This window comes from Sapajus apella, unplaced genomic scaffold (assembly GCF_009761245.1).
Source record: "Sapajus apella isolate SASKATOON/1434 unplaced genomic scaffold, GSC_monkey_1.0 scaffold87, whole genome shotgun sequence".
Lineage (NCBI taxonomy): Eukaryota > Metazoa > Chordata > Mammalia > Primates > Cebidae > Sapajus > Sapajus apella.
The window spans coordinates 5558577-5572051 of NW_022437027.1; the positions used below are offsets into that span (position 1 = coordinate 5558577).

Consider the following 13475-nt stretch of genomic DNA (forward strand, 5'->3'; position numbering starts at 1 on the left):
AGTTGATGTTCAATAAATAAATGCTGAATAAATATTGATTGAATACTGAATGAATACACAAGCAGCTGTCTTAATGAACCTTTAACTACACATGCAGGACATCATGTAATATTTGAACTTTTCCCCTTAAATTTAATATAGCTCAATCCCCCTGACCTGATGTTCACGAATCCTCAAAGATGCATCTAGTACACCCCTATCCCCTAGAGGTAACAGGAGACAAAGGGAAAGATGAGATTGCACAGCCTTTGGCAGACAGTATACTACAGCACACAGCAAGATTGACATATAAGTCCCTGCACCTCCTGCAGTTGCATTTTGGTGTTTGATTTTGAAATGACCACATGAAGGGTAGTGTACCTTGCCTGTTGGTGGAAATATAGATCTATCATGTAGAATATCAAGATGAGGAAAATTAATCTTTTCTCTAAGGACTTGGGCAAGCCAGCCTGATCAGGTTTCCCAAATGTAATTCCCAGTCTTCTGCTGTGCTCTCAGAAACCTCAGATATATTCTCATCTCCAGCTCTGCTGCTATCTCCATCTATCCACTAGCCTCAAATGTTTTTTATTTCCACAGCTAGGTCGTCCCCTGCAGGCTTTCTTCTGCCTGCCTAGCTGATGATGTTTTCCTGGCTCAAGGAAACTTACGAGGTTGTTACAAACAGTGCTTGTGGGGACAAAGGATTGTCCCGATTAAAACAGCAAAACTAGGACGGTCTTGCAAGAATCCGGATGGGTGGCCATCCCACATGAACACTGTGATGTTGCTGTCTTCTTTTCTTCCCCTCATCATTGAATAAGGACAATATTATTATGTTGAAAACTTAGGAGTTAAACTAAGGTTTTAGTTGTAGTCAAAGGTTTATTCAATGATCAGTGCTGCCGAGATACCTGTAACACTTTTTCTCCTTTCTCTGTTCTTAGGGATCTGATTACTTCATTTTGTAGTTGCATGTTCAAAGGGATGGGCAAGTGAAAATTAATTCAACCCTAAATGTAAGTCTTGAGTTAATGAGCCTTTTATTCCTACAGTTTTGTGAAGACTTTGGAGGAAGACAGGCTCAGTTCAAATAAGACTGAGTGACTACATTTTATTTTACTTTTGTTCATTAGAGCATTATTTAATTATCATTATTTTCCTGATGGGCTTTTGCTCATAACTCTGATTTACATTGAGTTTAAATGAACATAAAACTGTGCCCAAGAAATAGAAATGAGAAAATATTGTTTACAGCTTTGTCAATGTCTTCTGCAAGTATTCTGTTTTCCAACAGCTGCAGCAGAACATGCTGTTGGTATTCGGAGGCTTCTAGAAAGAGATGTGGCTGAGTATATTTTTCTAATCTCTAACTTCAGCACGTAGGTCTCTACTCAATCACCTTTTCAATGCGTGCATTAAATTCTCACTATTACTTGCTCTTAGTTATGATACTGGGGGCCTGAAAGCCAGGGAAGAACTCAAAATCCCTAAGTTCTCTGCCACTGAGCACACATTACTTACTTCTAGCAGTTACTTAAACTCTCTTTACTTTACTGCTAAAATTTTAGATAATGATTCCAAAATAGCATACAGGAAACAGACTTTAAATAATCTTTTATGCTGGCTGAGCACAGTGGCTCAAGCCTGTAATCCCAGTACTTTGGGAGACCAACGCAGGTGGATCACCTGAGGTCAGGAGTTTGAGACCAGCCTGGCCAACATGGTGAAACCCTGTATCTACTTAAAATAAAAAATAAGCCAGGCATGGTGGCGCATGCCTGTAATGTCAGCTACTCAGGAAGCTGAGGCTGGAGAATCACTTGAACCTGGGAGGTAGAAGTTGCAGTGAGCTGATATCGCACCATTGCACTCCAGCCTAGGTGACAGAGTGAGACTCCATTTCAAAATAATAATAATAAATAATTTATGCTAAAACAAAATACCAATTTCTGAAAAACTTTATTTTCAAAATATGTCCAATGTGTTTATTTTTCTTTTAGTTCATCTCATGGTTGTAATAATAAATAACACTGCTATTTGTGGAAACCACTCTATTTTTAGCCTACAAAAGGGGTTGCAGAAAATGTCTTTGATTTTTGGCCTGATCACTGACAGTTCCCATGTTTTCTGAATGTATACCAATCATCTGCTATTATTAGGTGTCTTGAATTAATTAATCTACTAATTGTAACTGATGCAGTAATGAATGATTCTGCATGAAGCTAAGTATTTCTGGATGCTCAAAAGCTGAATTTATGATTCATTTGTGGGGCATTTTAGCATGTGATAGATATACTAGAGTCTTTCCCTAATTCTTTCACTTGATTTCCAGTCTTTCACACAATCATTGTTCCTCAGACATAAAGGAAAAGTTATCTAGTTTGTTTACCTAAAATCCAAGTAAATAAAGAGCCATAAGAATCCGCTATTAACAACTGCCATAGCAAGTAAAATAAAAACCAGCCCTTTAATTCACCTTTAAAGTAAGTACAGGTAAGCATATTATTGATTCCATTAAATGGAAACTTAGACTAAGGTATTCAAACCCAATTTTTTGCTTGTCACGAAACCACCATCAAATGAGACTAGGCAACAGCCTTTGGAGGCCAAAGTAAATGGAAAATAAAAATCATCCATGTGAGAGTTTCTGAAAGGCACTTTTATTAATGTATATAAATCCCTCCAGCAGTCCTTTCATTGCCACAGTCATCGCTTCTTCAGGGTCCTCCATAACTACCGTGTTCTGTCTCTCTCTCTCTCTCTCTCTCTCTCTCTCTCTCTCTCTCCCCCTCTCCCCAGCAATATCATTTCTAGAAGCTTTGGAAGGGCTAATGTAGGAAAAAGACCAATGGCAACTGACAACTGCAGAACACTCATACTTCAATAGACAATGCCTTGTTTAAAACTCTTTACTAAAATATAATGCATTATGCTTAATAAAACATGAGAATTGTTATTAATGGGTTAGATCTATATTTTTTCATGTTTTATGTTTTCTTGCTAGAACTTATCACAAGTGAAGTTTTGTGGTTGAATAAATCTGGATTAAGGGACATTGATTTCAGAAGGCAAGGCATGCCCCCAAATGTCACTTGCTTTCCCTAGACCCTGATTTAATCAATTCATTTCATCCCTTCTTATTGTATTCATAAATAAAGATGGATGGCTTATTGGATTCAGGAGTTACATAAGCATAGTAGAAGCTGTGTAATATAACTACTTTTCAATTATTAAAAAAATTATTTTAAAAATTTCCAAAGAATGCCTCCTAGTATTTATGTTCTGAGATTCCATTCCAAGTACAAGTTCCCAATATATATTACCTTGTATAGTTAAGCATTTTTTGGCATACTTTCTCTGCCTGTGTCATTTTTACTTCAAGTTAATTAAAAGATATATTAGAGCATAATAAAACTCTATATCCTGTAATATACTTTCTATTTTTGATGGTGAGGTTTCCTCTTTAAAAATTGAGTAACAGTAATTTTATTGTAATCCCATTCAAATAAAAGGCTACTGTACCTCCCAGTTTTTCTAATATCATTTGCATTAAATATTTGTCATTTTAATATTTTTCCAGTTCCTGTCAACTGAGAATGGAAAGATGGTGATGCCATTCACAATTTTTTGCATAAACTTCTACTTTTGCCAAACAGAAAATAAAAAACTATCAAATAACAGCTAATAAATAAAATAGTGTATCATGTGGACTATTCTGGGGAGATGGAATCCAGAATTATTCTATATTCAGAATTGCTTGAGGATTTGTTGTTTGAGTTGTAAACAGCACATGATGTTTTATGTGGCACATGTTTATTTCCGTTGAAGGAGCATGTCCTATTTTTGAGGAAGGAAAAAAACTTGTAAGACATCAAATGTTTCTTGCAAAACAACTTGATGAAATAAATGTAAATGAATCAGAAACATGTGAATTGTAGTTATTAAAATTAATGGGATTAAATATGAAGGGGGTAAAATGCTTGGGGGAAAGAGTGTGGTAAGGCAGGAAGTGACATTTGTTTTCATCAGTCTTGGATTCTTGAAAAATGGCTTAATAGTCTGAATTTAATCTCATTAAGATTTTCCTAAGCCTAATGGTGGAGTTACAGAGTGGGACAATAAAATGGAAATTTATTTTATAGCATTATGTGGCTCCAATTATAACGTATGCATCAAACATTGCCACTATGCAGTCCTTCAAAATCACTTTCAATTTGGAGTTGGTGGTTTTTCTATATAATTCTTTTAAGGGTAAACAAAAAGTCGTAATGATGCTAAAATACATTTTTATCTGTCAGACTCACACACAAACTTCACTTTTTTTTTTTTTTTCTAACGTTAGATGATCTGATCTAAATGGAAAACATGTGAGGGCTGAATGTGTAGACATATATGCAGGAGATGAGCAGGAAGAGAAGACAATGGAAGAAAGGGAAGAGTGAAAGAAAGAAAAGGAAAAAAGAAATGAGCAATGCAGGCCAAGCTACGCCATCAAACCTAGTTCATAAGTAAAGCACTCAAATCACACTAAGTATTTGAGAGCCATAAGCATTTTATCCCATAGTTTATGTTCAAATCATTTATGCTTCCTTAAAAACAAATACATAGCTTATTTTATATTTTGTATTTTCAATTAAAAAAAATCATCCATTACTCTGAAAATGAGAAAAAAAAATCAGCTTCAAAAAAGAAAAAAATCTTTATAAATGAGTCTCCCTGCCTCAAAATATGAGTAAGTTTGATGTGGGTTATGACATTTTAGTTTCTCAACTCCCAGTCTCTGAATGCAGAGACATTTTCAATGTTCCAAATACTTCCAAGAGACAAGAAGTACACAAATGGGAATATATGTATATATATATCCTCTGAAATCTTCATTTTCCTGGACTCTGACCACCTTCTGTACTTTATATGTATTTTTTAAGATAACATATGGCACTGCTGAAGTAGCCTTCTGGACATACCACTAGGTAGAGAAATGTATGAACAGAGGTTCTTTATAATTGAAGGTGTAGTAGCCTGTGGGGCTATTCCAGGTCTGTAAGGAGCCTGCTTATGTGCTTTCTGGAAACATAATGATATAACTGGAGCTTAGCATCTACTCTGGCTGCTGGGAACTCAACTGCTGTTTATTACTATGTTTGGAATGAGGATCCTTGTCCTTAGTATCTTTGTCCCAAATACTTCACCATCTCAAACTGTTTTGGAAATGTTTCTCTTCCTTACTTTTATAGGCGGGAAGTATAAGGATTCACTTTTAAAATACTTGTTTCATAATTGCGCAGGAGATACATTTTGGTTTCTAGCATAGCCTTTTGTTGTTTTAGTTAACACTTCTCTCATCATTCTTTAAGAGATGAAAAAATGGAGTGGCTGAGAAGACTGTCTCATTTGTACCTTACAGTAGCATCAGTGCAATAATTACAACTGCTCTTGAGACGCCAAAGTCACTCATAAGGTTTTCACAAATCAATAAAACTAAATTCTAACTTGAGTTGTGTCAGTGAAAATATATGAATGGCGTCAGCTTTATCTTTGTCATCAATAGTCAATATTTATAAGGTCCTCAATTAAGTGTCACTACTTAGAATCTATGTTCAGAACATTAATATAGTTCCTTCCAGGTAAGACATATGGGATTTGTTTTCTATCATGATTTGCTGCAGTCATGTTTCATAAGTGAAGCAGGACTAATCCTTTGCTTCTGTTGTTGTTCCACTTGATGACAGCCCTACCCCTGTAGCAGTGATAAGGAGTGTGAAGTTGGGAGGTACTGCCACAGTCCCCACCAAGGATCATCGGCCTGCATGGTGTGTCGGAGAAAAAAGAAGCGCTGCCACCGAGATGGCATGTGCTGCCCTGGTACCCGCTGCAATAACGGTAAAAGACCTCACTAAGTGTTCATGGGCCTCTTCCTCTCCATTGTAGCAAGACTGTCTCACAAATCAGGCTAACTTCTCCTCACTCAGTCTCCTGAAATATAAGAAGTCTGGTAGAATTGGTTTAGGTAGTACAAGTTTACCTGGATTACTCAAATCTTAGTTTTCCTAGACTCTGACTACCTTCTATATTTCATGACCTATACTGCTCTAAGGTATTGCCATGTTGAAGTATTTCATATGTGTGTGTGTGTGTGTGTGTGAATACTTAAGTGTATATATACACGTAAGTGTATAACATGTGTTTACTGGAATAAATGTGTTACTATGTGTGTGTGTGTGTGTGTGTGTGTGTGTATATATATATATATACACATATATATGTGAAGTATTGCCATGTTGAAGTATACACACACACACACACACACACACACACACGCACATATATATATGAAATACTTCAACATGGCAATACTTCACATATATATGTGTATATACACACACACACACACACACACATACACAGTAACACATTTATTCCAGTAAACACGTAAGTGAATGCGTGCAAAAGAACCAAAGAAAGAAGCTTGATGAGATTTAGTAATGCAGTTGTAAATATCGATTCCAGTTTTGAACCTTTGTTTAGACAAGATGTTCTGCAGCTCTGTCTTATGGTAGTGGAGTGACTGATTCCTCCAAAGAGACACAAGATTCTATTCCCCAAACTGGCTTTATCCAACATCAATGAACTTATAGGCAGACACTTCAGCAATAATTATGGAATGAATCACAGACAAGATGTGGCAAAAACATTAAATAATTGCAGAAGGTAATTAGAAACATATACTTAATCATACAAAGTAATAACTTAATCAGGTCCATATTCCCATGCCTATTCCTGACCTCTGGGTATAGACCTACTGCTTGCACAGGAAATGAAGGGAAGATGACCTCACACCATTGGGTAAGTTTAGAGTGTAAACTAGGATTATGTTGTTAATTAATAAAGGAATCTGGATCCAGAGGATGTATGTCTGATCAGATTATTTTAAAATACTAATAGCTAACATTGATTCTTCACATATATTCACATTAACTTGGTGAAATTAATTATGCTTTTATTATTAGTTTGGTCCAAGGTCGCTGGGTCTTGAGAGAGACAAAATTCATATCAGAGAGTACATCCATCCATTCATTTACTTATTTATTGAGACTGAACATACTTTGGCCCTAAAGTATACTCAGTCTCAATAAATAAGTAAATGAACAGATGGATGAATGGAAAGATGAATGGACAGACATACAGACAGACAGATAGATAAATGGCTTCATACTTCACATCAAGAGAGTATGTGGATAAGTATCACATTTCATAGAATTGAATTAATCCAAATGCTTATATGATCGTCTCCAGGAATTTGTATCCCGGTTACTGAAAGCATCTTAACCCCTCACATCCCGGCTCTGGATGGCACTCGGCACAGAGATCGAAACCATGGTCATTACTCAAACCATGACTTGGGATGGCAGAATCTAGGAAGACCACACACTAAGATGTCACATATAAAAGGTAGGGATATCTGTAGTTGTTGTTGTTTTTTAAGTAGGAGAAAAATATAGATAATTAATTCCATTGATTTTAGAAAAAAATTACAAGGAAGGTTCTTTAATTCTAGCTAGTCATTAAACTTGTTATTCAGGTGGCAAATACAATTAATGGAAACAGACAATAATGGATCATGTGATTAGAGGCAGAGCCAATAAGTATCTACTAAGACTTTTCATTATAAATGGTAACATCATGGTCTATAGTATAAATAAAAATATTTTATGTGCTTCTGATTGCAAAATAGAATTTTTTTCTGAAGTTTCAGGACAGTATCTATTGGTTATCACCTCTGCAGGGCATGAAGGAGACCCCTGCCTACGATCATCAGACTGCACTGAAGGGTTTTGCTGTGCTCGTCACTTCTGGACCAAAATCTGCAAACCAGTGCTCCATCAGGGGGAAGTCTGTACCAAACAGCGCAAGAAGGGCTCTCATGGGCTGGAAATTTTCCAGCGGTGTGACTGTGCAAAGGGCCTGTCTTGCAAAGTATGGAAAGATGCCACCTACTCTTCTAAAGCCAGACTCCATGTGTGTCAGAAAATTTGATCACCATTGAGGAACATCATCAATTGCAGACTGTGAATTTGTGTATTTAATGCATTATAGCATGGTGGAAAATAAGGTTTGGAATGCAGAAGAATGGCTAAAATAAGAAACCTGATAAGAATATTCATCACAAAAAAAAAAAAAAAAAGAGAAAGAAAACGTGAACTGAATAGATTAGAATGGGTGACAAACACAGTGCAGCCACTGTTTATTATGCAACTTGTCTATGTAAATAATGTACACATTTGTGAAAATGCTATTATTAAAGAAAAAGCACACGGTGGAAATTACTGGCAAGTACCTGTGACTTTCCAAGAGTTTAGGTTGTGTTGGAGGAGAGGTTTCCTTCAGATTACTAAGCGCTTACACAAATAACCTACATGCCAGATTTCTACTCAAAGCTAGAGTTTAACAAAATACTCCTAGAATACCTTGTTATACAATAGGTTCTAAAAATAAAATTGCTAAACAAGAAATGAAAACATGGAGTATAGTTAATTTTCAACAGAAAATTCCCTTTTAATTTGTAACACTACTTCTGTTGCTCCATCAAGGGCCTTGGTAGGCTAGAAAAAAATAAGTCAGTATTTCTAAGTAATTGCAAAATAATGACCAGTTGTTTATGAAGGCCTTTAGGAAGACAAATAAAAAACAGCAACAAAAACATGTTTTGAAAATTTTAGTTTCACCTGTAATTAATAAGAACCGATACAAGACAAAAACAGTTCCTTCAGATTCTATGGGATGACAGTGTATCTCTCTTTATCCTATGTAATTCCTACTCTGAATGCATTTTATTTTCCAAATTATATCCATTAAATGTGACTAGTAAAATACTTGCACAGAGCAGAATTTTGGCAGATTGCAAAAAAATTTAAAGATGTCCAATATATGTGGGAAACAAACTGAGAGATTATTATTTCTTGAAGGTTTGCCATAACCTATGTTTTGATGCAATTAGATTGGTAAATACACTTATTCTTACATACTCTGTGGTAATAGAGACTTGAGTTGGATCTGTACTGCACTGGCATAAGCAAGAAAATTGGGAAAACTTTTCATTTGTTCAGGTTTTGCCAACACATAGATTGTATGCCCGAAGCACAAGCTGACTGTTCGAAACCAGGGGTTGCACAGTCTAAATGAAGATCTGCATGGGATTTGCTATCATAATATTTACTACACAAATGAATTTAGTGTGACATCATTTGTCTGTCTTTGCTATTCTCAAATTATTTATTTTATAGTGCTCAAATAATCTCAATTTCAGGAGGTTTCACAAAATGAACTCCCAAAGTAGATAGTGTAGTGAGGTTCCATTGCCCTCAATAAGCTTCTGACTGGCCAATGGCATCATCTGATTTTCTTCCCAAACCTCTCTCTGCAGCATCTGCTTTATTGCCAAAGGTATAGTTTCTGTTTTCTGCAGCCATTGCGGTTAAAAAATGTAAGTAGGATAACTCGTAAAATCTGCATATCACTAATCTATAGACACTACAGTTTCTAAATTCTTTGAAACCACTTTACTGCTTTTTTTTTCCACTTAACCCAGTGCTAAATATTTTGTCTAGAACACAAAAGAATAAAAGGTTATCTTATAGTTGTGACTTTAAACTTTTGTAGACCACAATTCACTTTTTAGTTTTCTTGTACTTAAATCCCATCTGCAGTCTCAAATTTAAGTCCTCCCAGTAGAAATTGAATTTGATCCTGTATATCTATTAAAAATTTCAGCTTCCCACAAATATTTACCAAGATGATTCAGATTTACATTTTCTACACAGGTCTGCAAAAACAAAAAATATAAACTGTTTATCCAAGAACCAAAGTGTGTGTAAACAGGTTGCTATAAGCTTGGTGAAATGAAAATGGAACATTTCAAACATTTCCTATATAACAATTATTATATTTGCAATTTGGTATCTACATTATTTTTCTTATGTTCACCCTTTCAAAAATTATTATTTGAAGTAATTTATTTACAGGAAATGTTAATGAGATGTATTTTCTTATAGAGATATTTCTTACAGAAAGCTTTGTAGCAGAATATATTTGCAGCTATTGACTTTGTAATTTAGAAAAAATGTATAATAAGATAAAATATATTAAATTTTTTTTCCTCTGAAAACTAAATTCAAAGTTCCTTGTGTTTTTCCTATGGGACGAAGTTCGCAAAATCGTATGTTCTGTGGGTTCAACCGGACTTGATATGATTTTGAGGACTGGGTGTGACTCATTTGGAGGACATCACTGTGAGATAAGCAGTTTACTATTACAAAAGGTACTTTATTTCATGGCAGTTTGGCTGTAATTGTTAGAAAGTTTGTTTTCTTGTTTGTTTGTTTTTTGTTTGGTTGGGTTTTTTTTAGTCAAACCAAAATATTCCAGCTTGTGATTTACACCCATTTAGTCATACTTTGCCTTCTGGATCAACTTGAAACAAGAAAGTGCTCTTCACAAACTTCTTCAAAATACTTTAAGAGGGGTAACATATTCTCCATGATCTTCTCTTCTCTCTAGGCTAAAGTTTTCCAAAATGGAGATACTATTATGCTTAGGATATTGGTTCATTTCTACATGAACCAGTGAACATGAGCTTACACGATGCCATTTTCTGTTTTTGGAGAGAAACAGTGAATTCAAATCCACCTCCTGGGAAGTGAGTCTTTCCTCTCCTTCCTGTACCCTAGATGTCAGGAAAGTTTTTGAGGAATAGTGTTCACCAACTATGAGATCAGGGATCCTGCAAGAGTTCATGTTATATGAGAGATCAGAATGGGCTGTAAATGTGGATAATAAACATTCTGTGACATAGTGAATTAATTAAATGTAGTTACGGCAGCTTCATGAAGCTAAAACAGTTCCACAGTTAGAAGTTAAAGATAACTTAAGCATTGCTGAAATACTTTCCACAATGTATTAATTAGTCATTTAAGAGTATTCTTAAATCGTTTACCATTCCCTCAAATTGAGAAATTATATTTTTTAGTTAAAGCATGTTTTTGACTATAGCAATCATATGGGTGACAGTTTTCTTTTCTACTGTGCTCAGTGAGATGCTCTGAGAAGTGAAAAAGTGTCCTGAGTTTGTTTTAGTTAAGAAACAAAATACCCTTAAGTGGCCTTAGTATTTTTAGGGGAAAACATTCAGTTACACTTTTGTAAGTGTACTTGTAGCCTTAGCATTTTAGGGGGAAACATTCCATTACAGTTTTCTTCACTCAAATTCAGTTGAAAAATAGAGTTTTTTGTTTGTTTGTTTGTTTGTTTTAAGGCAGATGAAAGATTACTCTATTCCTGGTGAAGTTAATATTGGAAAATATAGCAGATACCTGTGAGTAAGATGACATTCTAACACTAAACACCAGGAATAGATTCTGTGCCCATTCACATGCAACACAAGACTATATCAGTTCCACCTTATGGGAGCTGCCCTGTAAAATTTATAATATGGGTGAGCAGAATAGAATGACACGCCTGCTTCTGGCAGTTAACACCAAAGAAGTAGGGGTGAAAAAGGGCTGAGCTATGCATTTCTCCTTCAAAAATCTCATCAAAAATTTTTCAAAACTAGACAATTTATATTATACGAAAGGAGTGAGTGAGGGGTGGAGATAAATATAATCATTCCATGCCATGTCAAACTAACTTTAAAGATTGAAAAAGAAGAATCCCTCTTCATATCATTCCCCAGATCTTTATATTTTTAGCCCATTGTACCTATCATTTGTCTATGGTAAAGATACGAGTTTTAGCAAAAAACTGATCTACTGCTTCGCTAGAGGAAGTCCCTGAAGAGGTCATTTTCCTAACGCCAACCATTCCTTCTTTATGGATCCTCTCACGATGTGGTGTGGTGGGAAATTTGGCTTTTGTCCCTAGGAGTTTGCAAAATGTATGAAAATAATACAGTAATTAAATAAATTCCAAGGCCACTCTAAACCTAGAACTAAAAAATAACTCTCTTTTTACTGTCCCAAATTACATCGATTGTGTCATCTAACATAGTCTATTAAAGATTCTGCAGTGAGACTAAGTGATACATTGAGTATACGATAATAAAATATATAAAAGCATTTCAGTAATAAAAGTCTACCAATGCAGAGATGCCCCACATTTGAATATAAGTCTTTCTGCATTGAAAATTTCTAAGGGAGAAAGTAAAGGACAAAAATTAAATCTTCTTGCATGCTCATGTCAAAATAACTTAAAGTCCAAAAGAATTAAAGTCTGAAATCATTATCTTCCACTTTAGGATAAGGAATCCAAAGAAATCAAAGTTTAAATTATTCAAGTTAATAGCTAAAATTTTTCTTTCTTATTCCATATTTTGCTCTGTCTCAGTCAGGGTTTCCCGATGCCTAGGTGAGCTAGAGCTTCTTCAGCAGCTACGGCTTGGGCAGTTTCTCACTAGAATGAGTGCTGGTTCCATAGAATCTCAGAAGATTTATTAGTTTGACGACAATCTCTGATGTAGCTCGCTTTTACTAAAGTACAGTGAATTATTATTTAACACACAATTAAGCCAAAAATGCCACCACATTTAGAAAACAAGTGAATGCAGTTCTTAGAGCAGATACCCTAGCCAAAGTGCTGTTAACATATGCATGGCTTACAATGCCAAAATTATAGCAGAGATGCATGGAATCTGAAGATAGAAAGATGGAGAAAAATCTGGTTTTGCTTTGCTAAAAATGTCTGTCAATCCAAACCTGGTGTCTGTACCCAATGGTCTATGAAACTTAAGCTTACATGGGAAAAATATCCCATCAGGAAGTTAGATATGGCACTATATTTTTCCTTATGGTAGGGTGGGAGGAGAATCCACTTGTATTCTATCTCCTTTTAGAGAATGAGTGGTAATTGAAGTATTGCTACCTTCATTAAACATGGTCAAATTTAAAAATTTTGCCACGACATTAGCCTCATTAGGGCTTCTTTCTTTTGCAGTTAGCCTATTCAAAGCCTCACCAGTGCTTAATTGAGAATAGGCTCTGTCTGGTGATATAGGCTCCAATGATCTTGCAAGTTGACTTTTTTCAGGGCTGTGCACAGTGGCAGCTTCCATGGCTTCATGCTGTAGAATTATTTACTTCCTCATCCCTGCCTTTGTTCTACTTGTACCATAACATCAACAGATTCCTGAAGTAAAATTGCTACTGATACATCTAAGGGTACACTCCTAGGGGCCAAGAAGATGCTCCTAACTTAAATCCGTCACTCAACATATTCACCAAGTGTCTATTACCTGCTAGGGCACTTCGTAAGCACAGTGAGTAGAAGCAGAGTACCAAACTACTCACAGTTTTACATTCCAGTTGTTTTTTAGAGCAATAGCTAGGAGACAGAAAATGAAATAACAAAAATATCAATACTATAGGAGACAAGGATGAGCACTATGAAGAAAATTGAAGCAGAGGAAAGGAACAGAGGGAGATGATTAGTGTTACTTTAGATTC

At 35.5% G+C, this 13475-nt stretch overlaps 1 protein-coding gene across 1 annotated transcript in view; it reads left to right on the top strand.

Annotated features, from left to right (window-relative positions):
• DKK2 (dickkopf WNT signaling pathway inhibitor 2) overlaps nt 1–10146 on the top strand; it is a 104335-nt gene extending 94189 nt beyond the window's left edge. The window contains exons 2-4 of the mRNA XM_032254840.1: nt 5712–5862; nt 7276–7431; nt 7766–10146. Coding sequence (XP_032110731.1) covers nt 5712–5862; nt 7276–7431; nt 7766–8016 — 558 coding nt within the window. The 3' untranslated portion in view covers nt 8017–10146. The remainder of the gene's footprint in view (nt 1–5711; nt 5863–7275; nt 7432–7765) is intronic.
• Nucleotides 10147–13475: the final 3329 nt, after the last annotated feature.